The sequence below is a fragment of the Watersipora subatra genome, chromosome 6 (assembly GCF_963576615.1).
Source record: "Watersipora subatra chromosome 6, tzWatSuba1.1, whole genome shotgun sequence".
NCBI lineage: Eukaryota > Metazoa > Bryozoa > Gymnolaemata > Cheilostomatida > Watersiporidae > Watersipora > Watersipora subatra.
This window is the reverse complement of record NC_088713.1, coordinates 16,410,332-16,436,687: the sequence shown is the minus strand read 5'-3', so window position 1 is coordinate 16,436,687 and position 26,356 is coordinate 16,410,332. Positions and strand designations below refer to the sequence as shown.

Below are 26,356 nucleotides of genomic sequence, written 5' to 3'. Positions count from 1 at the left end.
CCTAATGGCTGGCATTCAGACACTGCATAAAGTGTGTCAGAAACCCTAACGGCTGGATTAGCGTCATTCACACGGCATTAATTACAAAAGCTGCTTCTAAGTAATAGCTTGAGCCAAACAAATAAATTCTTGCATAGGGCATTAGACCAGAAATTTCACTGTCAGTTTTAACCATTTTCAAATATCTCTATCTGCTTCCTTTGTTATGATAACCATTTTTGTTGCAACGAAACCATGAAAAATTGATACACCTCATTTGTTGGTAGGTCATGAAGGATTGTGGTCTAAATGAAGAATTATATAATACTAATGAAAAGTTTTCAGCTTCTTTTAGTCATAACATTATGCGCTCTATATATTTGATACTACTGTAAATGTTTATACTAGTTTTTAAAATCGTGAAAATTTTTACGGTTTTAGCCAAAATAACTGTGAAAAATGTTTCATTATGTTTGGTGACATTTGCTGTCAAACCTCTTTATTAGTGTTTTATCAAGTATCTTTGTATTATGAGCACTCTTTAGCTATAATTATTGAGATTTTAAAGAAATTTTGAATTGTTAGACGAATTGCCCATGGTTGCTGACACACTTTTTTAAGGACAGCCAAGGTTCAAAGGGTTCAACACAAAGATATTTGCAGCTTTCACATTATTCACCTTTTATCAATATTTTGCTTTTATAGGTCCGACTGATTTTTCACGAAATTATGGTTCTGCTATGTAATTTGCTTCTTTTATCAGGTGCCATTCAGTTTTCATGATGTACAGTAGGGCCTCCCACAGCGTAAATAATCTGTTTTAGGAGCGTTAAGTTATAGTGACTTTATGTTATAAAACTGGTGAAATATATGTAAAATGCCCATTCCAATCCAAGATTTGTCTAAACTCACCATTTTGGCCTTAAAAAAAACATGACTCAAATTTTTCAATTTATGATTGCACCATTTCGGCAAATTTATTGGTTTGCAATCATCTTTTTCTGACCAATCTCACTGATTTATAGACAGTAGGTGCGTAAATTCAGAATAAATTGACAGTTAGCACAATTTTTTAATGCTCACTTACAAAGATTTTTTTTTTTAAACAGCTGTCTTTTCTACTAAGTAAAACTAATAAAACATATTTTATATATCTACAGAAAAGCATCAAACTAAATAATTTAAACATAAGAAGTGGAACTACCCGTGCTGGGGTTCTCCTTTGTATCTGTAAAGACGGCTCACAATTTAAAGAAATGGAACCTGTTGACTATACTCTAACTCGGGAGATTTACATTGACGGATTGACGCCGCAACGCCTGCACCAATCAATCTTCTTTAAATATTTAGAAGCAAATGCGCAACTATTAAATCTATGTTTTATCAACATGTCTGACCTTATCTAATAATGAACTAGAATGCCATGAAATTTGTGTATATCATAGAGATAACGCTATATGCACGTCACTTTTTTTCTTGCAAAACCGGTAAAATACATTGTAAATTAATATTCAAATCCAATTTTAAATCTCGCTTGACTTCACATGTGATGTTATTTTAGATATATTACATAGTACAAAGCAAAAACTTCACATAAATTATTTGTTATTTGGAGTTTACATTATATGAGGTGTAGGTTAGAGGAGCGTCTACTAGATCTGAATTTACCCTTTTTTATTGAGTTTGCACTCTACATGACTCTCATTGAACATACAATTGTTAAGTGCATAATATAAAAAAACAAGAAAACTGAACTGTCTGGTCTCACATTCTAGCAATTTTGACAACAATCAAGTAATTTATCGCATTAGATGAACATTACCACATTGTGATACATTTATGATAGTTCAGATTGAGCAAAAGGTTAACAGGTTTCAAAATATTAATGAAATATTTATTTTTAAAACCTGTTTGTAGAACTCAAATCGACAGCTTTTTCTTTAAAGCATAATGATTCATGCGCCTCTCAGATATTTTTTGTCCTGAAAAAGCTTTAATAACAAACCTGGCTACTACCAGGTTTTCAGCCAAATTCTTGTACTAGCGTTCGATAGTGAGGTTTGAACTACTGACCTAACCATTTTGTGTTTGAGTATACTAACTACTTTACCATGTTCCCTAATAATTTTATTCTTTTATAACATCCGTAAACTTTTAAAACTGTCCTATATCTTTATATTTATAACTAATTTTATATCGATTTAATGCAACAAACTTATATTTGAGAACAGATTACAATTCATTCTTATAGTACATGCAGAAACATACTTTAAACATTTTGAAACAAAAATATTTGGATCGGCCGCGTTCTATTTGCTGCATATGTGATGGATTAAACATTTTCAGGCTATTCAATACCTTTCGCAACAACTTTTGAGTTCTACTCTTTTACTCCTTAGCCAAACTAGTTGATAAAAGCATTTAAAGAGTTTTTTAGCAGGGCAAAAATTATAGGTTTGCGTTTTGCACAAATAATGATAAACTCCTAAAAGTAGTCATTCATTGTAAATATAAACTTTTTTTCACCTTCGTTGGAGTATTAAAACTGTGTTGAACCAGAAACTATTATTAGTCTGATACAATTGTCAATTGTTTTTATGATGATTCATTCAAGATTTTAACAAGACAAAAAACAAACAACTTTTACGTTGGAAATTAGAATTCGATACAAACATGAAGCAATATGCAATGAAAGAGTTACATAATTGTTATTGATGTGACATAATTATTATCGCAATGATTTTGCGGAGACTTTTCTACTGATCATTTGATATCGTGGGCTCGTAACCATCCGAAAATGTCAAATTTGCGGTCAAATGGAGGTTACGTTCAAATAAAGGGGGCATTCAGTTAGAAGGGTTAGGTAACTAAATTCTAATTGTACCTAGTTATACTTAGACTATTTCTCACTACCTCTGCTATAATTGCTGCATCTTGCAGAATCTTCATTTGCAGAATAATAAATAACAGAATACATTGCAATATTCTTTTTGGAATATATGCCACAAGATGTAAAAATTGACTCTAGATGCGACGGTCTGACTCATTTTGATTATTCTTACCCGTCTCTTACAGACTTGCTTCACTGCCAAATTTGAAAGAACTGAGCATATACGACAGCAACATTGATTCAATTAGTCCTTTTGCCATTGAAAGTCTTGACTCACTAGAACAACTTTTCTTGCGTAATTGCAATTTCACCAAATCGCCACTCAGGTAGGTTTGAGATAGTATTACATTTCTTTCTCAACTTTTGCTAGCTCAGCTTTGAGTTTTTAAAATTTGAAACTTCAGAATATGAAATTAGTTTGCTGGATTAATAATTAAATGTTTTGCTTAAGTTTCTAGTATTAAAGTATTGTGGTTGATGCTAGACCATGACTTTTTATTCTTAGAAGCACTCAAATATATCTTGCATGTTGGGTCTGCTCTTTCTATTGAATATTGTATCGTTAAAAAATTCTTTGTTTATATTCTATTGCTATTATGTTTTGCCTTCATATATATTGTATTGCTAATGTATCATTAAAACCATGCCAATGCAGTAGCGACTTCATTTAAATTTATTGCTAGTCGGTTTTTCTTACTCGATTCCATTATCCGGAACGGGTAAAAATAATGTATATAAAGGAAGCGTGGTCGATAATGACTATTGGGTTTTCCTTCATAAATAAAACAAATAAAAAGTCATAGTTATTCTCTCTTTTTAAGCAAAATTCTAGATTATGTCAAAGTAAAGGCCGGCAATATCCTTTACAGTATTGTGGTGGATTTTACCGTGCCACTTTCACTGTTTCCCACAAGCCGAGTAATCACAGAGATCGAGTTGTTATCTGAGAATACAATGTATATTTACATGATAAATATAGTAGTATTAATATAACAACGTCATGCATACATAAATATTACACAGTATAAGGATAAAGTGTCTCTCGTATGAAGGCAGCTGCTCTACTTGGCCTGCTTCTCCATCGCGTCTGTTCTTTTATCTGCTTCGTTCTTGTTGACTCCGCCAATTTGTAGTCTTGCTTCCCGTCGCATGTTTGGTGGCTACGTGACCCGCGTTACTCCTGCCTTATTTTCGGCCCAGCCTCCGGGCAAAGGGGGGAGGCCCAACCCGGCCTGTCACTGGTCATCACGCTGGCACCAGCTCTGCTCGCGATGCGTTTCCCTCACACTCTCCCCCCAGGACTGGCCATGGGGGCCATCCGACCGACGCCGGAGGGAGAGAGCATTTTAGTCCAGAGCCGGTGCTGTCTAGCCTTTTCTTCTCACTGGAAAATCATATCCTCCAGGAACAGGGCATCCTGGCCTCAATGTCGGGCACCCCTAACGAGTCCTTGAGCCCAGATGGCCATCAGATGCCGACGGCTACCATTCTCTTGTAACTGGTCGCAGTGGCCTTCTTCCAGTCGCCGGAGCTTCTCCTCAAACCACTCTCTCAACAGGTTTCAAAGTCGGAGCAGTACGTGCTTCCAGTAGCCCGTTCTGCAGCCGAAGGAATGAGCAAATGCGGTGTAGCTGCCGCAGTTCGAATCCCCCCAATTCCAATTGCTCGGGAGTAATATCCGTCGCCTGCTGCATAGAGAGGTACATGGAGGCCACTGGTCCATGTCCAGCAGCCTGCATGCGGGCGAACTTTCCTTTGGCGGTTTTTCTGGTGCTTATCCGAGCCGCCCACATAGTCCCGGGGTGGCCTCGGTTTTGCCTCTAGCTGGACCTCGATGCCTCTAGGGGCAGCAGCGGGCTCAAACAACCGGCCATTTCACGCGCGGTCCCGCCGACTCCCGAGTCAAGACTCGGGTTCTTTCCTGGTTGGTTTTTTCAGGGCCAACTCCCTGTGGGTCGGTCCTCCACCCCGTAACGCAATCAGCTCGCACTGTCGACAATTTTTTGCAGGTCTGTCAGCTGAGCCCTTCTGCGTTGCCGTGTTGGAGGCCGGCCCTGTGTTTCAGGGTAAACTGGAATTTGGCAAAGATCTCCAACTATCTGGCCACCTGGTTGGAAGGCTCTTGGATGGATGCGTGATCTGTATAGAGGAGGAACTGGTGCCCATAGAGGTAAGGCGAGTAGTGCTTTACGGCCCGCATCACCGTGAGCAGTTTCCTTCAAGTCACACAGAAATTCCGCTCCGCCAGGTTCAGTGTCTTTTGAAATATGCGATGACTCGCTCAACTCCCTGTTGTACCTGAGTCAACACTGCACCGACTCCGCATTTACTAGCGTCCGTGTCCAGTATATACGGCTACGTTGGGTCTGGGTAACTCAGTACGGGAGCTGAGGACAGCCCCTCCTTCAGCTTGTTGAAGGCCTCGTGCTCCTTTTTGCCCCAAGACAGGCCTCTCCCTTGCTGGTGAGTCGGTTCAACGAGCGGGCTGTATAAGCCAAGTCGGGCATGTACTACTGGTAGTACCCCACGGTACCCAAGAAGCCTAGTAGCTTGCGGAGACCCCTGTGATTCGGCCATTGCCAGGCTGCGGGGTTTTTTCTTGGTCGGTGGCTACCCCTTATTTGCTGACTGCATGTTCCAAGTAACAAACTCGTGGCTGCAGGAGCTCACACTTGGAAGGCTTGAGCTTTAGTCCACCTCCTTTCAAGCGATGCAATACCTCTTCCAGCCATTGCAAGTGGGTAGCAAATTCCGGGGCGACGACGATGATGTCATCCAGCTATAGCAAGAGTGTCTTTCAATGCAGCCCAAGCCGGACTCACTCCAAAAGACGCTGGAATGTGGCCGGCGCCGAGATCAGACCAAATGGCAGCACCTTTTGTTTTCAGAGCCCAGATCGGGTTGTGAAGACGGACTTTTCCTGCGCGTCTGCGTCCAGGAGTACCTGCCAATACCCGCTCACCAGGCCGAGTGTGCTAAAATAACGGCTACCGGAAAGGGCATCGAGGCTTTCATCGATCTGGGGAAGGGGGTAGGCATCCTGTGTAGCCACAGCGTTAAGTAGCCGGTAGTCGACACAGAACCGCCATTTCCCGTCTTTTTTCAGACTAATACTACTAGTCTAGGAGCAGAGTAACTCAATCGTGAGTTGTTATTACTTCACTCAACTTATGCAATATGATGCGTGCAAAAGATTTTTCAATATTCATATTTGGCCTGTTTGCACGTTGCATTACGTAATGTCATTACTTATATACTTTCATGTTTAAATTACATACTAATCAAATGGCGGAGGCGTAATAAGCAAGTCGATCACTGTTGCCATTGTGACAAGGAATTTCACAGACTATGATTGGATAATTGGAACAAAACGTCATAATCCGCCAGAATGCTTAGTAATAGCGGCCCAAACTAGCCGCATGAGCTGCGTGCACTGCGTGCCTGAGCTACTAACCTCAAGTGATTTAGCAGTCCTATCACCTCAACAGATAAAATCAGTAACTGAACGTGTTGACCATTATAAGTTCAACCATTTGGAACCATTTATAGCTATTGCTAGGGAAGAAAAACTAATTATTTTCATGATCAAGCTGAAGACCTCGTTCATTCACCACGATAGCCATTAATTCATTGTCAATGAATATCAATAACGATGTTCATATTAATAAAATTATTCAATCACTATTGACTGATAATAAACTCTAAGCAACTAACAGATGTCATCACGGACCAGATTTTAGATGTGATGTGGTTAAATATTCCATTGTATCTTATTGTTTTGTTCATTTGAATTTGATGATCCGGTCTCCTACTAATCACGCCGCCCTGATCCCAGAAATCATGGCTGGAGTAAAGACAGTGATGAGAATTTTGTGCATTAATTTAGTGATGGACACAGAGCTATTCCCAGGCAGTTTGTCCATTAGACTAGTTGCTGATGCAAAAAGAGTAGATGTAAAAGCTGATGATGATGCAAAACTGCATTTTTAGTTTGCTTAAGTCTATGTGGCTGTGTAAACTGCAGCAAGAAATGAATGAAGAGGTTGAAGATGGTAATCCTATAGACAGTGATGATGATCTTTAAGATTATATTTAATACTTTTATTAAATACTTTGTGATATGCTTTCTAGAATAGATTGAGAGTTTTCGATGTATCATAATAAACAGACGGTTTACCTCAGTAAACATGCTATATAATAAACATACAATGTTTCAAAATACACATACAAAGTCCTATGATATTAATTAACTGTCCATAAAGTTAGTTGTCATCGAACATACTGCACCAACATTGTTTCAGCACGCTACCCGTACAACATTACTAAAGTTGAAGCAAGAAATTTTACATAAAAATGTCAGTTAAATAAAATAACATGTAGATATACCAACGAAAAGTACTAAGAGAAGAATAATAAATACTTTATGCTTGTCACGTGTCGCCCAGCAATATAATAATTTCATTTAAAATATTAAACATTAAATTTGTTAATTAGTCTGCGTCACAACCAGTGTACCCAATGAGGAATCCAGTATAGCCTGTCAATCAGTAGTTGTACAAGTCCCATTGTAAAGAGTATGAAGAGGGCTCCTGACAGACCAGTGGATAAGATGATGACAAGAAAAGTCTGTCATATTGAGTCTCTGGGGGCTGACTACAAAGTAAAGAATCACATCCATTACAGACAATGAGTTTAAAATACAAAATTTATGTATGTTTATGGTGCAATATTTATCCATCATAACCTAGCAGAAAAAGCGATCTATCAAATCATGTAGGTATAAATTTAAAACCTAAAAAATGAGAAGAGGTACAGGACTGATTTTGATGGGTAGGCAATGTGCATAGCTCTACGTGAAAGGAATAAATGTACACCTTTCAGCTCTTGCCACAACAATATTTAGTTAACTCAAACATCGCATACTTCTGAAAGGTAATAATTTATATGTGAGCACTATAATTATACAATATAACTCAATAGATTAAAATACAATAAAATATGTAGTGATATATTATATTGCCCAACATAATGCAAAACATAAATCCTATGAAACAATTTAATGCAACACAGTTCAATACAACATAATACAGTTATTATAATACAATACACCAGAATATAATGTAAGAACACAGTAATACAGTATAAGTTCTGCATCACATTAAAACATGACGACTTTAATAGGTTTGCTACGGACCTATCTGACCGTTTGTAGATGGGGCTGTACATCTCATAAAAACTTTAGGGTTTATAGTCCGAACCCCGACTTGTTTGAAACTCGACGAATTTGTATATCGACAACGGTTGGTCCAATCTCGACAGCAGTTTTACTATTTTACCATCTACTATTTTCATAGTAAATGAGCGGTTTATTGTTTTATACGTGATTATAAGGGATTTATAGTTGAGTCCTTTTATTATGCAGCCATCATTATCAGGATACAATCAAGCAAAAAAAGAAGAAGAAATAGAATTGTGGGTAAAATATAAGTTGAATAATAATAAAGACGAGCAGACAACTCTAAAACATAATCCAACATTATCTAAACTACCATGATATAATAATATTTGAACACGGTTTAAATGTAAAAGATTTCTTTGCACAAAAATATCTTGTGATCCATTTGATGCAGGACTCCCCAGCTTATGTAGGCCTAAGAATATTTTGCCCAACCTAAATATAGAACGAAAGCTAAAACAAGTAACAATCATAAATTTGGTTGACTTAGGCGAGCAAATTGTTTTATTTGACCTCTAAACTTCAGTGAGTAGCTTTGATTTTTATTTTTTGAAGTGAAGACTCAACTGCAAAAAAACATTTTTTATTTGTTGAAGATTAAATTATTGTAAAACTGCATCAGCCTTTGTCGATGTTCGGACCAACCTTTGTCTAGATTCGGACCAACCTCTGTCAAGATTGAAACTTGTCTAGGTTTGGACTTGTCGATGTTGGGACTGTTTCCCATTTAATATTCAATGAATTAATGGCTATTGGTGAATGAATGAGGTCTTCAGTTTGATCATGAAAATAACTAGAAGTTCCACTGTCATACAGCTAACGACCAAAGTGATATTGGAAAAAAGAAAGAGTACTGATGATTGAAAAATGCAATATTAGCAGTAAAATGGCACTGCAGTGCAATAGGATAACTGCAATGGTAGCTGTAATGTACTTGGTGTGGGTGTTATTATATACAACAAACAGCAATAATGAAAGGAAAATATTATATGTTCATATTTCTCCCCCAGCAGTAGGAGAAATGCAATATTGGCCAATATTAGAAGTAAAATGCACTGATATTATTAGAAGAACCAATATTCTTAATATAGTAATAGTATAAAACCAATGCACAATTTTGTTTACATTTCAAAACACCATAGCTAACAATATCAAGAAGTGATATTAATATAGATTTTTAGAAAACCTATTTAAAAAAGTATTTGGTCATGACAAACAGCAATAATGAAAGGAAAAGATTATATGTCTATATCTCTCCCGCTGCAATAGGAGAAATGCAATTATAGAAGTGAAATGCACTGATATTATTAGAATAATCAATATTATTAATATAGTAATACAGTAATAATAAAAAACAAATGAACAATTTTGTTTACATTTAAAAATGTCATAGCTAACAATAACAATAAGTATCAAAAAGAATATCCAAACTTAGTAATAGTAATACAGTAATAATAGAAAACCAATGCACAATTTTGCAGCGATCTTTAACAGAAAGCAAGTATGAGCATTCACGTGTCTGAAAGTTTTCTGCTAACTGAAGCAAAATAAAAAAGGTTCTCGTCATAAAAGGGCGTTGTAGTTCAGCCCTAGCTTGTACATAGGTTGTAAAGAACTTTGGCTAACGTTTTAAATAATGAAGCCTTTGGTGATTAGACAAAAAACATAAGCTGATAAACTGTGTACCACAATTTTGTACCTATAAATCGGCCAACGCCTCAAACGGTCTACGTTTATTACAGAAACCTTCGAATAAATTTGATTACAAGTAAACAATGCCATAGACTGGTGAAATGTGCACGTTATTTTTTTGTGAAATGCGCACAACTTGATCGTTATATTCTCTGTCGACCGCCATTTCAATCCGGTCTTAACTTTTATTAAACTAAACGGGCCGTCACACTGGCACCGGCTCTGCTCGCGATGCGTTTCCCTCACAGTATTGCCTTAAAGCCTAAAAAGGAAATTTTGGTCAGTCTCATTTAGTTTCAGTTGTTGTAGTGTTTTAAAATGATATATTGTTTCCAATCAGTTTCACACTCTGTTAGTAGAATCAAGCAGTGTTTTCTTAACCACCTATGCTACTACTAATGTTACTAATAATTGTTTTGAAAAAAGATTCAGCTGGAAGATATTTATGAAGTTTTTTTCAACATTAGTTATTTTGTCATCTGCCTTGTTAAAATGAGCAATTTTCCAAAAAAATCTAACTATTTTGTAAAATTATGTTTTGGTTGACTAACTTAACAACTCCTGTAAAAAAGCCTATCACTATTGTGGCAAACTAGATTTGCAAATGTTCACCAGTAAAACTGTTGCTTGGTAATTATAATGATTGCGGATTATATTTATTCTGTAACAAAGGTTGATTTACTGTAACTTGAGAACATTTCGGAATTTATATTTGATCTTCATCTGGAGATCAACAACACTTAAACCTAATTATAGTTTCAAATGTATTCCCATGACAACATCAACGACCCACATGAAGTTTATCTTAATTTCATCTTTAACTTAATATTCCTTATATTAAACAAAGTGTCTCTCTTTTGCTCACAAAAAACTTTCTTTTTTATCTGACCTGTAAAACCTAGCTAGCCAAAGTTCATGATAGCAAGCTTTTCTACTGCCACATGTTACTACTGATGAAACTTGGAATTGAGTAAAAAATCTAATATTGCATAGGATGTTGGATCAGAAATTTTGCTTTCTATTTTAACTGTTTTCAAATAGCTTTATTCACTTATTTTGTATAGTAGCAATTTTTCTTTGAACAGTATTGTGGACCATTCGAAAAAACTCGTTTTTATGCAGATTATGGATGATTGTGATGCAAATGAAACATTATATAATACTAACTACAGTTTTCCAGTTTATTTAGAGTTATGAAATGACGATGAACAAGGGCTCAAAAAATGTGATGCTACTGTAAACAATTTTACGAGTGTTCAAAGTCATACAACTTTTTTATTGTTTCAGTTTAAATACCTGTAAAACACTTTTACTGTTTTTTGTGCGCTGTTAGATTTTTATGATGGTAAAAAATGGTATGAATTTTATTTAAATTTTAGTAGGCATCATAATAAGTTTAATTAGTTTTAAATGATAGCCGCTTTAATAATCAGTGAATAATAAAAATAATTCTGGATGCTGAAGATGACATATTTAATATGACACTATGCAGAAGCTGGGGCCAACTAATTCTGTGATACAAGTATTAGGATGTGTATTATTTACCTTTCCATAAAGTTTTAAGACAATGTAAGAATTATGTCAGTGTTTGCAAATTAGAAAAAAAAAAAAAATGATTGCATCATCCGCCACTTGAATTCAGAAAATATTATGTTCCTACAGTAACAAACTGTAAGAAATTTTAACATTTTTATAAAAAGTGAAAGAATGACATCAAAATCATTTTTAGCATTGTTATCAAGTATCATTTGATTTAAAGTCTTTAGGCTAATAAAACACAAATAGCTTTCCTCGCAGGTTCTTCAATTCAAACGTAGCCATAGGAGTTCAAAACACAATGCGAATGGTTTGAACAACCAAAAATATGTTGATGAGTTTTCATTACACATTCAATAGTCAATAAAGGTGTGGAAGGCCTCGATATATATTGTACACAATTTTTCATGTATGTTTGTATTCTGTTCACCTATCAGTTTATAGTGATAATGCTTTAAGATTTGAAAACTCGCTGCACACCAGTTTTGAACTCATTACCTAAAGTTATGCAGATTGTAATTTATGTAATACACCATATCGTCCTTTTGAACGTATAATAAGATAAATGGGACACATATTTATTACACAAGCCAATCTTAATGGCTTAGTGCACAAAATGCTGCTGGCGTTGTGCATGAAATAATGCAAGAAGAAAAATATGGGCCAATATATGAAAAAATGTAAAGATATATGCTTCATATTATACAGCTAACAAAACTATTGATATTAGTATATATCTGTAACAAACACTGCAGCTGATACAGTGTGAATTTTACAAAAATAAATGCAGTACACAGGAATAAACAAAACACAATCCTTTAAAAGTTATACTGATTAATCTTGCATACACTGTTTAAAATTATATTTCCTGCGCATAAAAACCTTTTTTTTACCCATGCGATGCTAAATGTAGGTATCCGCATGGTGTTAAATAAAACAAAAATCTTAAAACATTTGTTAAGCAGATGGTGGTTGTACTATTTCACTTGGAAAATAGTAAACTAGTGTTTAATATAACTTATAAAAAATGAAGAAATGCTAAAACATGTAGTGGAAATATTTTGGAGTAATTCACTAATATTTTATAACTATACAATTACATGCAATTACCATATATTTATGCAATTGTGAGAAGTCTTTACTCATGGCCAGCTCGACATTTTCCAACTGATGATAGCAAAGTTGAGCAAACATCTCATTCCTTCTCAAAAGAGGTTTTTCACATCCAACTTTTGTAGTTTAACAGTATGTTAAAGCTTTGCAATGAGAGTGTTTAGAAGATAACCAATAAAGAAACGTTACAGCATAAAAACTAACTTAGCTCTGATTTTACATCAACTAATTTGCATTTAGTTTATCGGTTAACATTTTGTTAGCTGCAGAATCTACCTTTGTGTCTCAACTTGCTGACACATTAGCAATAAAGTATATGTTCATCAATTAGATTTTTTTTATTGATATACTTTATATTGCTGTATATTTTCAATGCTTGCTATAATATAAATATTGGCTTCCGCTGTATAAGTAGCTGAAGTAGGTATGGTTAGACTTTTTAACTGCTGAAAAAAAACATATATCATTGTAGCCTTGTAAATGTATTGGTTTTGCTATGCTACATTCAACTTAAAATGCTGAGTTCAACTCAGTTTAATTTGAATTTTAGTCGAAGAACAATAATCATCTTCAAATATCTGTTACAGAATTGCTTCGTTACCCAAGCTGAAAAAGCTAGATCTCTACGCTAGTAAAATGGATTTAGACAGTTCTGTTGTGTTTGAAAATCTGGTTTCATTAGAAAAACTCGACATGCATTGTTGCGACCTAACCAAATTGCCACTCAGGTAAGTGTGAAATATTATCACAAAACACTTTTTCAAGGCATTTTCTTTTTATATAAAACTGCATATACATTTTTGTTTGTATCTCCTTTGCTTAAATGCATGCCTCCAAGTGTTGAAATGTAAGACTGATGGATATAAACTTAATCAAAGTTAATTTTAATCACATATCTCTGTCACGGCTTTACTTCTTGAAAGTTTACCCTGTTACCGCAGAGATACTAGCTAAAGTCCCGGTTTTGAATGGGTATATTAGCAATTTTTTTGCATATATAATTTATTTTTAATCAACATAACCAATATTTACCACTCTAACTTTAAAATGAAGCTATTTGTAGACTACTGTCTGCCTGGTAAATACATGATTTAAGTATTTGAAAAATTGAGGCTTAGCTAAAACAGATTACTGAAAATATTTTTTTACCTACATGGAATATCTTACAGATTCTCTGAATATTAAAAATAGCTGATAAACTGTGACGAATAATGCAGCTGCCTTAGACTAAGTTTCTTTACTCAATAAACTTGAACATATGTGAGTAACCTAGCTAGTAACTAGGTAGCTAATTAAAACTGTGTCGGTTTAATGCCAGCTAAATCTAGCTAAAATCTAAGCTAAAATGCAGCTAAAATCCTAAGCAAAAATATTGCACCTCGCAGGAGTCAAACCTGTACATTCTGTTTCATAGTTGTAAAGCCAATAAACCATGCAGCCACCTTGTCACACTTTAGACTACTTGTGCATTATTATGATTACACATCATGATTTTGCACTGCATACTAATGCTGCAAACGCTGTGCAAGCACCAGTGGACTGCAAGTTAAAATCTTGTGTATTTGGACCAATCAATATTCACTGGACATGTGACAAACACAAACACCTTAAAACACATAAATTACATAATTTTTTAATTATATATTTGAATACTTCAGAGTCTTGGCTTTCGAATGAGCCTATATTCAATACAAAAAGAATAATAGAACTATGAAAAACGGGGTGTCAAAAGTACGCCCTGCAAAAAAAAACACTTGGTTCAGGTACTCAAAATGTTGCATCATAATTCTCATTTAGCCTTAGGTCGTCAATCACTTTCGCTGCCATTGAGGCTGCGTTTTTCTGTGACAATCGATGCTGTTAAACCCGGAGAGCGCTAATAATAAACTAAGATTTTAGATAATCAACAATGCCCGCGATCGTGCTAACACCCGACCAATACAAACACATGTTCTAGGTTAATTAATTATGCTTCAATAAATGTACTGTCGTTGACAAAGGTAATGAAATAACATCGATTAAATTATGACCTGCGGTTGCGTGGCCCTAGGACTAAATGTCAATTGCACTTTTGCGAGATCACGCAATGCTTGAAATTAATCAGTCTCAGTCGTCACCCTTAACATCGCATTTAAAATTAAGAGGTAGTGCATAATATCTTTGGGAAAATATAGTATAGTTCTTGGAGTCTGAGGTACTTATCATAGAAATAATATGTACATAGAGAACTAATGCACTGATTCCTTTGTCGTCTTAATTTGTTCTCTGGAGTTGTCCTACCTTCGCCTGCCACTAGCGTCATTACCCTAGGACACTTATATTTCGCTAGTATTTAGTTTCGTGAGTAGCATACAGAGTAAAATTTCGCTGGAACTTAATTTCGCAGCTCTGATGAATGCGAAAATATAGTGATGTGAAAATAAATGCAGTGGAACAAACATTAGATTCCTCAGGTCCAGTTCGCTGGTACGAAATATTTTTCAATTTGGGACTACCGTACTGTTTGGACTATAAACCGCACCTCTATATAAGCTACATGTGCTTTATTTTCCAAAAACGATAATAAAACAATACATAAGCCGCACCTTACTATAGGCCGCAGAACTAAGGACTGTGCTTTTTAATGCCATTTAAAACGGAACAGTGCAGAACGGCACAGTTTCGTATTATTCGACGCTTTTTAACTTAGTGCCTAATGGGACAGTACCGTGAGGCATTGTTTCGTATTTTCTTTCACAGCTAAAAGTGCACTAATTGGAGATTCCCGTTAGTGCGCCCTAACGGTGAAAGAAAAAGCCACAAAATAAGCCACAGTGATTAGCCGCACCCTTGTAGGCCTACCTATAAGCCTGATATGAAAGAATTCGGTATAAATTAGTTATCCGTAACTGAAATTGTACGTTATTTAAATTCTTTTCATACCACAATATTTAACAGCTCGCTGAGCATGCGAGAGAAAGATAGCCGTTGGCTGTTATTATTATTACATAATATTATTAAGCAGAGCTTAATAATATTACGGTGTGAACCTTATAGCTATTACATTGTTAATAGAAATACGACTAATTAATTATGAAAATATGTTATAATAGTAATTTACCGTTTTATCAGTGATCGCCCACTGCAGACTGGTCACTCCTTCTTGGATGTCCACAGCCTGCCGTGACCAGGCACGGATTTTGATAGTAAGATATAAGACGATCACCGTCTCGTGGAAGCGGCCTTCACCGGTCGAGAGTCCATCCCAAAAAGAAAGAAGGATAGTTCGAATCTTCCGGTTAGATGTTGTATCTGAAGACCAACGAGTGCAAGGACTGTGACAGGGGGAGGTTATCAGCACTGCCCCTATTAAGAGAAATAACTCACGCTATACCAATGTGACGTATGCCAGCTACGCAATATTATTGGTCGTACTAATCGTGCCAAATACACTATAGCGAATGCCAACGTGGATTACAAGATGGCGGATCCAAACCATAATGCAATTTCCTACGCAGTTCCGACTTAGATAATGCAAAGGTCGAATTTCCCAGCAATGAGGAGACAACTCTTTTTCGGTAAGCAGAAACTGACAAAACGAGATATAACATTCTCCCTGATTTTAAGAATTCACAGTCCTCTGTGAAGATACACAGAACAGTGGGAGGAAAAATAGCATCTCCCTTTATTCAAGTGGTGACCCATGATGGAAATATGGTTAGGTGTTAATAGACCACACAAGTTATTTTAAGACACAATGGATAATGTTTAGATGAAAACTTACCAATGGGTGGTTAAAGAAAAATTATACCACCTATTGTCTTTAGGTTTAAAAGGGGCAACTCCAGTCGTGAGATAGAAGTATATACACCAATGACTAGAGTTCTCTATCTTCGACTTCTCTCTTTGGCCTAACTATACCTGCTGATAGGAAGTAGCAGATGATTAAGTATGCTCTTAGGTTCGTATGTGATATACGGGACACACACATTGATTATTATGTCATACAGTAGTATACATGTAAATACTTGTGAACACCGCAAATGTTACGTATAGGAGACATCACAATGCGAGTACACTCGCAGCGTAACAAGGAGATTATAGCAGTGTCTCATTCAGTTTGTAGGTATACAGTTAATACCCATGGATTAGATAATAGGAACATGCAGATCAGCACGTAAGCCATAAAGAGAATATTTGAACGTAATAGTTCAATGTTAATAAGTTTACAACGTAAGCACGTAAGCCATAAAGAGAATATTTGAACGTAATAGTTCAATGTTAATAAAAAGTTTACAACGCTAAATAAGATTTTTTTTTTTTTTTGCATTCTGGTTATATATGAACGAATGTAAGCATCTCTATGATATACATAGACGTATGAGTAAACTACTGACATCGACCGGACAATATAATCGACTGTCCGCAGTCGACAGGAAGAACATATAACAAGACTAGGAAGTATATACAAAGTTTGGGTCCCTCTTCTTGTTAGGGCGGCGACGTAGGGTATACCTATTATCGTCTCTCGACGCTGTAGAAGAGGAACTATGTGGACTGTTCGCTTTATTTGATTTTGCGACAGTAGCAAAGTGATCCGAAGCATTGTGGTCACTCCGTTTTGTATGGTCACTTGATTGTGCCTGTAAAGTACTGTGACATGAAGGTTGGTCGTCCGATGAGCTATCATCGAGATTGGAGTGATTTGTGTCATAACGACCACTTACAGATGGGGATTTATGAAAAGAAACCTCACTCTCATCTTCAGAAGTATCTTGTACATCAAATTCAACGTTTATATCACTGCTATCACCACGCACAAGAGGTCCACGATAAAGTTTGAGATTATTTATGTGTACCCGCATGGGAGAGTGATCTGGATCGTCGAATAGTTGGATGTCTGCATTTGTATCTGAAACCCATTTGATGATATAGACGCCGGTCCATCTCTGGATTAGCTTAGACGTTCGGTTTTTGTATCCGCGTCTATTGTAGTATAGGACGGCATCGCCTACTTTTAGGTTAGATGGGTGGGTATTTCGGTCATAGTACTTTTTCTGTTTATGTTTTCCCTGGCTGATGTGTTCTCTAGCCAGATCCCATACTTGGTTCATTCGATTGTGTAGCTCTTCAGCATATGAACCTTCAGTTTGTTCCTTTTGTATGCGAGGTTTAGTGAGGTCAAAAGGTAAACGCAGTTCTCTGCACATCAGGAGAAGGCTTGGAGATGCGTTGATAACAGTGTGTCGGGAGCTATTGTGAGCTAGCTGACAAAAAGGAACAAACTTATCCCAATCACGATGGTTATCGGCTACAACATGGGATAACATATTGGCTATACTGCGGTTGTAAACCTCGACTTGCCCATTAGTTTGAGGGTGGTAAGGTGATGTAAATCGGTGATCAACGTTCAACAAATCGTTGATTTGTTTAACTACATCACTAAGAAAGTTCTTAGCACGATCACTGATGAGGGTTTCACTACACCCGTAACGACAAAAGATTTTGTCTATATAACATTGTGCAACCGTAGCAGCCGTTTGATCTTTAGTGGGGATCATCTCGCACCACTTTGTGAAATGATCCGTGAACATCAGGATATGTTTCATACCCGATTCAGACTCGACGTATGGGCCTTGAAAATCCAAAGAGAGAACTTGGAAAGGATAGGAAGCCATTTGGTTTTTCAAGGGAACTCTCATCGGAGTTTTAGGGTTCTTACGACGCTGGCAAGACCCACATTGTGCAATATGTTCGGTGACTTCTTTAGTCATATGAGGAAACCAGTATTGATCTTTTAGTTTCAACAAGGTTTTCGTAACACCAGGGTGTAATGACATGAGAGATTCATGGGCAGAGTATAGCAGAGCTTTTCTCTGGCTACTTGGGATGGCAAGAAGTAACTTTGAGTTTTGATCTCTATAGAGAACACCGTTAACAATTCGAAAGTTTTCACTGTCTTTTCTTACTTGACTTTGGTTGCGTTTAGACATGTCCGCTGGAAACTTTCCTTTCTCTAGGAATAACTTTATCGGGCCTAGGTAGTAATCTCGACTTTGAGCTACACTCATCTCGCTCTCAACAGGGTCTGGAGAATCAGAGTGAATAGTAGCAACCAGTTCAGCTCTGGAAAGAGCGTCAGCAACATGATTATGTCTTCCAGGGGTGTGTATAATCTCGTAGTCATAGTCTGCAAGTTGTACGGCCCAACGAGCTAGCCGTGGAGACAGCTCTGATTTTCTTAGAACATACGTACACGCTTTGTTGTCAGTTCTAATTAGGAACTTTGTGTTTAGCAAATAATGTCTGAAATGCCTTACACAAGAGAGGATAGCAAATAATTCCTGTTCACAAGAGTCCCATTTCCTTTCGGCTTTGTTTAAAGCTTTTGAGAAGAAAGCGATTGGATGGTCTTTGCCATCTTCTCGTATTTGAGATAGAACACCACCGACGGCCATAGCTGACGCATCAGTAGTAAGGATGAACTGACGAGAGAAATCAGGAAAGACTAGGACAGGAGCAGAGGTTATGTGGGACTTTAATTCAGCAGTGGCGCGTTGGCACTCCTCGTCCCAATGGAAAACAATGTCTTTATTAGTAAGTTTGATCAAAGGGGCAGCAATTTTGCTAAATCCCTTGATGAAACTCCTATAAAATCCGAACAGACCCAAGAGTCTGCGAACACCAGTCTTGTCCTTAGGAGCAGGGAAGTCCACAATTTTTTTGACATTATGTGGAGCCACTGCCATACCGTCTTGGGAGATTACATGTCCAAGATACAAAACCTCTTTCTGACAAAAGAAGCTCTTGGATAGACGATATTTCAATCCCGCAAACCTCAGACGAGTAAAGACCGTTCTCAATAATTGAAGGTGTGACGGAAAGTCCTTCGACGTCATCAACCAGTCGTCAAGATATACACAGCTACTACCATTACTGATGAGGTCGGCCATAATGGCAAGAGACAGGCGGGCAAATGTGGAAGGAGAACCCGAAGCACCTTGCGGCATGACTTTCCATTTGTAAGGACCCCAAGGGGTTATAAAACCAGATTTTTCCTGGGAAGACTCATGTAGAGCTACCTGAAAGAAACCGGAGCAAAGATCGATAGTACTGAAATATTTCTTACCATGCATTATTTCAGCAGCATTATCGATAGAAGAAAGAGCCATAGAGTGTTTTACAGTTACAGCGTTCAATTTGCGATAATCAACGCAGAAACGCCAGGTGTTATCTTTCTTTTTCACTAGAACAATGGGAGAAGACCACTCCCCAGTACCAACAGTGATTAACCCTTGCCTTTGAATTTCGTCAAGCTGAGCTTTGACCTCAGCACGAAGACCAACAGGGATGTTGTAAGGTCTACTCCTTACTGGGACAGTTCCAGGTACGGTCTCAATGACATGTTGTACAATTTTAGTTCTGCCCAATTCAGATATATTTTCACCGACAATATCTTTGAATTCATCAAGTAGATCAGATAGTTTAGCTTTTTGGTTGTCAGTCAGCATCGTATTACGTAGATCCACACGCTCACTAGGTTTAATACTCTTCACATTTACTGTATTCCCCTTTGTAGGAATCTTGATCTTAGTGGTCATAAGATTATCATCCTCATCTAGAGGTTCGATAGTGCCAACAATCGAATTCACACTAATTTCTTGTATTTCTTTACTCACATTTATAATGGGTATACGAACTTTAGTGCCAGAAACACGATCTACACATTTCCCAACCAACAAATGCTTAGAAACATGACGATTGTCACCTTCGAAAAGGCATTGATGACCGTCAAGACATGGAGTTGAAACATTAGCCACAACTGCGACTTCAGATAGAGGAGGGATCTGAACCGCGTTAAGGACTGAAACAGAATCAAATTGATTACGAGTGCCCATAGGTAGGACGGTACTATTGAATTTGAAAGTGCAATTGTTGAAGTTATAGGTCACATCACCTAACCTTTTTAAGAAATCGGTACCCAATATCACTTCTTGGGTGATATTAGAAGTCACGAACAATCTTTGATTGAAAGATTGTGAACCAACAGAGACCTTCACAGTGGTTTCACCGAGAATTTTCAAGGATTCACTGGTGACGCTAGTGGCATTCAATTTTGAAGCAGTAAGTTTCAAACGAAGCGCCTTAGCGATATCACTATGAAGTAAAGATACAGAAGCACCAGCATCAGCAAGGGAGATGCATTCTCGACCATTGAGGATAACTGGTATGAGGGCTTGACATTGGGTAGATTTCCGATGATTACCAATCATATTGATCTTTGGTAAGGGATTAGGTGACTGACCGAATTGTCATTCGGTACTCTTCCTGTAGAAAGAAGGCCAATTGAATGGGCGCCAAGAAGCATCATTGGTCTGCTCATCACATTGTTCCAATTCAGCTTCGGCAAGGTTGGGGTAGATAGGTTGGTACGCAGGAGGACGGATGTACGTAGCCGTTGAAGTAGTTGGAAGAGTCCTGAGATGACATGTCTCAGATGTTGATGTTAAAGGGGGAAGGTATGATTGACCAGTAGTGGCTGGACAATTGGGTTCTATTGGCACTATTTGCTGAGGAGTTAAAGGAGAGACAGCCGTCTCTGCGACTTCATCCTCAGAATCAGTGGAAAAATCTGCATCATTACGCTCAACGTCTACATTAGCTACAAGCTGTCCATTAACAAGACGAGGTATATTGACTCGAAAGTTCGGACAACAATGCTTTCTCAATGTGTACAATATGAAACCTATGGCCACTATCGAAACAATGATATTACAGAAGAAAGACCATAATTCATAACCGGAAGCAACGTGTCCACCAAACAGGAAGGCAAATAAGGAATTACCAAGCAGGGATTCCTTTGACTCGATAACATTATGTTCTAAAGTATGATGTGGTGAACTTTGTACGCCCATAGCTTCCAGAACTTGTCTTTGGCGATCTAAAGTTGCTAACAAGGTATTTAGACTCTGGTGGTTACTTAATTCATGCCAATTTAAACGATGAGCAGTGCTATAAACAGTTTCATGGATTTTAATAGGCTGTATACCTAATTGAATGTCAGGGAGACGAAGTCTAGAAACATTAGTCAAAGCAGAAAGATCACCAGTTCGTGAATAGCGTAACGTACTACCATTTAGTCTAAGGATCACTCTATCTATGTAGGAACAGTCAACAGTATAGGTATCTTTGTGGACAACGTTTTCTATAGGATCTAGATATCCAATTCTCTTTGAACCGCCCATGCTTACTTCGATGGGAATGAACTGCGTACAGTTGTTTTCCGACATTGGAAGAATGCGGTAAAGATCAGGAGGTAATTCGGTACAAGGATAAATTTCTAGAATACCAGGTCCACTTGAAGCTATTATGTATGGGTTTTGTAGCATGTACCCGGCACCTCCACCAAAATGATATGAAAGAATTCGGTATAAATTAGTTATCCGTAACTGAAATTGTACGTTATTTAAATTCTTTTCATACCACAATATTTAACAGCTCGCTGAGCATGCGAGAGAAAGATAGCCGTTGGCTGTTATTATTATTACATAATATTATTAAGCAGAGCTTAATAATATTACGGTGTGAACCTTATAGCTATTACATTGTTAATAGAAATACGACTAATTAATTATGAAAATATGTTATAATAGTAATTTACCGTTTTATCAGTGATCGCCCACTGCAGACTGGTCACTCCTTCTTGGATGTCCACAGCCTGCCGTGACCAGGCACGGATTTTGATAGTAAGATATAAGACGATCACCGTCTCGTGGAAGCGGCCTTCACCGGTCGAGAGTCCATCCCAAAAAGAAAGAAGGATAGTTCGAATCTTCCGGTTAGATGTTGTATCTGAAGACCAACGAGTGCAAGGACTGTGACAGGGGGAGGTTATCAGCACTGCCCCTATTAAGAGAAATAACTCACGCTATACCAATGTGACGTATGCCAGCTACGCAATATTATTGGTCGTACTAATCGTGCCAAATACACTATAGCGAATGCCAACGTGGATTACAAGATGGCGGATCCAAACCATAATGCAATTTCCTACGCAGTTCCGACTTAGATAATGCAAAGGTCGAATTTCCCAGCAATGAGGAGACAACTCTTTTTCGGTAAGCAGAAACTGACAAAACGAGATATAACAAGCCGCATAGCTCAAATCATCAGAAAAAAGTAGCTGCTAGTTGTCCGAAAAGTACGGTAGTTTGTATTTGTGAACAGCAGGTAGAAATGTGTAGGCTAGATCAATAATGTAATTTGATCGCTTGCTGCCATTTGTTTCCTAGACTATCAATGACGTCAAAGCCGCAGTGACTGATTGGTACCAATATTAGAATTCATTTATAGCACGCGGTGCCGCGGTGGCCATGGCACCGGGTTGTTATTGCTTTTGGTTGGAAATAAAATTTAACACAACAATAATTATTATTTAATTTTATGACTTTTCCTACCAGACTGTCATCCTCATCAGTTACAAATTCAATGACTAAACTAATATCATCATCTTCTTCATTGGTCTAGGCTTTTCAAAAAAAATTTATTATCTTAATTTGTTTTGCCAAGCTGCTCAGTCGGTGTATTAGCTATAATGAGTTTAGCAAAACTTGCCCAATGAGCCAACCACACACGAAAATTGCCTGCATTTCTAATATGACAATTTTATTGTGAATATCAATGAAGAAAGCCATTTATTTTCGCTCGTTCGTTATGATAGTTTAGTTTCGCTCATGAAATTTTCGCGAGAGGCTGTTGCCGCGAAAACGCGAAAGTTAGATGCCGCGAATACATAAGTGTCCTAGGGTATCGTCACTTTCGTAGTTGATAAATAAACGGTAAGAGCACACAACAACGAATATGAGAATTTTGACGTCACAATTTTCGAGACTATGCCAGTAAACTTTTTCGCGGTAGAGCTCTGGGGAAATCCTATAAACACCAACCAATATCTGTCTCACCATGGCAAACAATAGCTCATTCGAAAGCCAAGACTCTGATGTATTGAAATATACAATCAAAATATTATGTAATTTATGTGCTTTAGTTTATCTATGTATGTAAATCTCACTGTTTGTCATTTGTCTGTTGGTCTGGCGTTTGTACGTCGAATAATAGTGATAAAGTTCCTGGAAGAAAAATTTGCTGAATTTCTGCTGAATTTGAACTCAGAACCTCTGGTCAGCAAAGAAGCATGATAAATCCCTAGTCCATGAGACTACATTGCTACATTATGTCATACTTATTAGATTGGTTACAATATGAATACTAAAAATGCTTGGGGAAACACTATTGGTTATTGCTGGCACTTTTGAAAATCATGATGGTGTGACAGATCATTACGCGTAACCTAACAAATATCAATCCTGTCAACCCTGACCACCGTTACTTTGGCATCTACATTGCTATGTTTACAAATGATTATTTCTGTAAACCAATGGATTTAACTCTTGCATAGGGTGATAGACCGGAAATTTTATTCCATGTATACCTGTTTTCAAATATCTTTATGTACTTATTTCGTTACATTAGCAATTTTAATTGAACACTGTTTCAAAAAAATTTGATACAAATCATTATTTTTATTGGTGTCTGATCGATGATTGTCATGAAGATGAAAAATTATGTGATACTAACTATAATTTTTCTGATGATTTTGAATCAAAAACGATTGGTGCATTAATGCATTAGTACCCATAAATATAATGCGAATACAAAGACTTAGAATTTTCTAAAATTGAACAAATTCGATCATTTTAGCACGAAGAACTGTGAACATGTTTTTTTGTTTGACACATTTCCTGATTTGGAACTTTTGTTTACTTGTGTTTTACCACACACCTTTGACTTATGAACATAGAACTGATTTGATGAACGTTAAAAACTCCTAACATTTGACAAATTGCCCAGGGATGCTCAGACAAATTGACAAAGTCCGCTAAGGTTCAAAGGATGAAGCTGGTTGGAGGCCAGGTGGTTATTATAATAAATATTTAGAATATAATGAGTTACAAGCTTAAATTAACCAAATTCATTGGGCAAGTATTTTGTTATTCGGAAAACACTGGGCATTTGCCTGGTATGCCCGATGACTGATATATAGGTATATACATAAGTTATATTAGAAAGTGGTTACTTTAAAAATTGTTTACTCTCTAAAGTTTCATGATTTTTACCCTTCATAAGGTAAAACTAAATAATGTTATACTAGCTACATATATGTATAGGAAATATATATACATACTAGCTAGATATATGTAGATATATATAGAACAAACAAAAATTTTTAGTAGCTGTATGTATATATATTTACTAGTAATACTAGTAAATATACATACTAGCGGGATACATATATATATATAGATACATATACAGTGAAACTTGGATAACTCAAACTTCAAGGGACCGAGCAAAAGTGTACGAATTATCAGAGTGTTCAAGTTATCAGAGCACTGTCACAAGTCCATGTATTTACTTATTTATTAGTAGATACATGAACATATACAAACTATAATATAAATCAAAAGCACAAATGGCTTGTTTCAAATTAAATGCTTCTAATGTAAAGTTTAAAACGTTTTTATCAAAAAGTATAGATATTTTTCTATCACTTGAGATTGGTTTGTTGTTTGAGGTGATGTTATAGCCAGGACGTTTTTTATATTGACATTGGCAAAACTTGATCGTTGCTGAAATGCTCCAAAGAAAAGACATCTTTTTCTTTTGAGCGTTTAACCCACGATCAATTTTGCTGATTTTTCTTGAAGTTTATGCAGAGATTACCTTACTTTACCTGGCATTCGGTAAGAGCAACACTCCGAGGCAGTTAAATTAAAAGTTTTACGAGGTTTTACGGTACATTGTATATCACTAACGTTTTTTGAATGGATACTTATTGAATGTACACATGTATTCTGTGTTTAGTTCAAACGATGAATAGTTTTTTTACCTAAGACAACGTATACGTTTAATTACAATAACTTTTAAGACGTTTTAAACATTCAACATTCCGACGTTGATTCAACACGGAATCAACGTCGGAAAACTATTCATCACGGGCTAGCCGGGTCACGCACTCAAGGATTTTTGCCACGCAAATACAAAACAAAAACAACATGTTGTTTTTGTTTTGTATGTGCGTGGCGAAAATCCTTGCACCCATGACCTGGCTAGCCCGTGCTATTCATCGTATAGCAGTATAAATCAAATTTCACCAAACCTTTAGAAAAGTCGTTGACAAAAATATTTTGCCGGTGGAGGTAGTAACGATGCTTATGAATTACGAAAAGTTGAGGTTTACCTCTATGGCTTGGAATAAAGTGATTTTCTAAAGCGATAGCAACCGTTTCGGTAGCTATGGGCAAAAAACAGTTCGAATTAGCAGTGTCGAGTTCGAGTTATATAGAGCCATCTATCATTGCGTGGGAACGGACCAAGCAAATCCAGTCGAGTTAACCATGTGTTCGCTATATCCGAGGGCGAGTTATCCATGTTTCACTGTATATATATATATATATATATATAAACAAAAATTAATAGTAGCTGTATGTATATATATATATATATATATATATATTTACTAGTAATACTAGTATATATACATAATAGCGGGATACATATACCTGTATATAAAAATATATAAATACATATATATATGTAAATATATATGTATATATATATATACATATATATATGTATAAATAAATACATATATAAATGCTTATATTGGTATATTTATATATATATGAATATATATATATATAAATATATATATACCTACATACATATCTACATATCTACATACCTACATACATACCTACATACTTACCTACCTACATATATACCTACATAGATACCTACATACCTACATACCATACATACATACCTACATACAAACCTAAATACATACCTATATACATACCTACATAGCT

General features: G+C 36.5%; 1 protein-coding gene across 1 annotated transcript in view; it reads left to right on the top strand.

Moving 5' to 3' along the window:
* The window catches only part of LOC137398754 (uncharacterized), a 98,024-nt gene that overhangs the window by 25,041 nt on the left and 46,627 nt on the right, over nt 1-26,356 (top strand). Inside the window, exons 14-15 of the mRNA XM_068084939.1 lie at nt 3,055-3,195; nt 13,034-13,174. Of these exons, the coding sequence (XP_067941040.1) occupies nt 3,055-3,195; nt 13,034-13,174 (282 nt within the window). The remainder of the gene's footprint in view (nt 1-3,054; nt 3,196-13,033; nt 13,175-26,356) is intronic.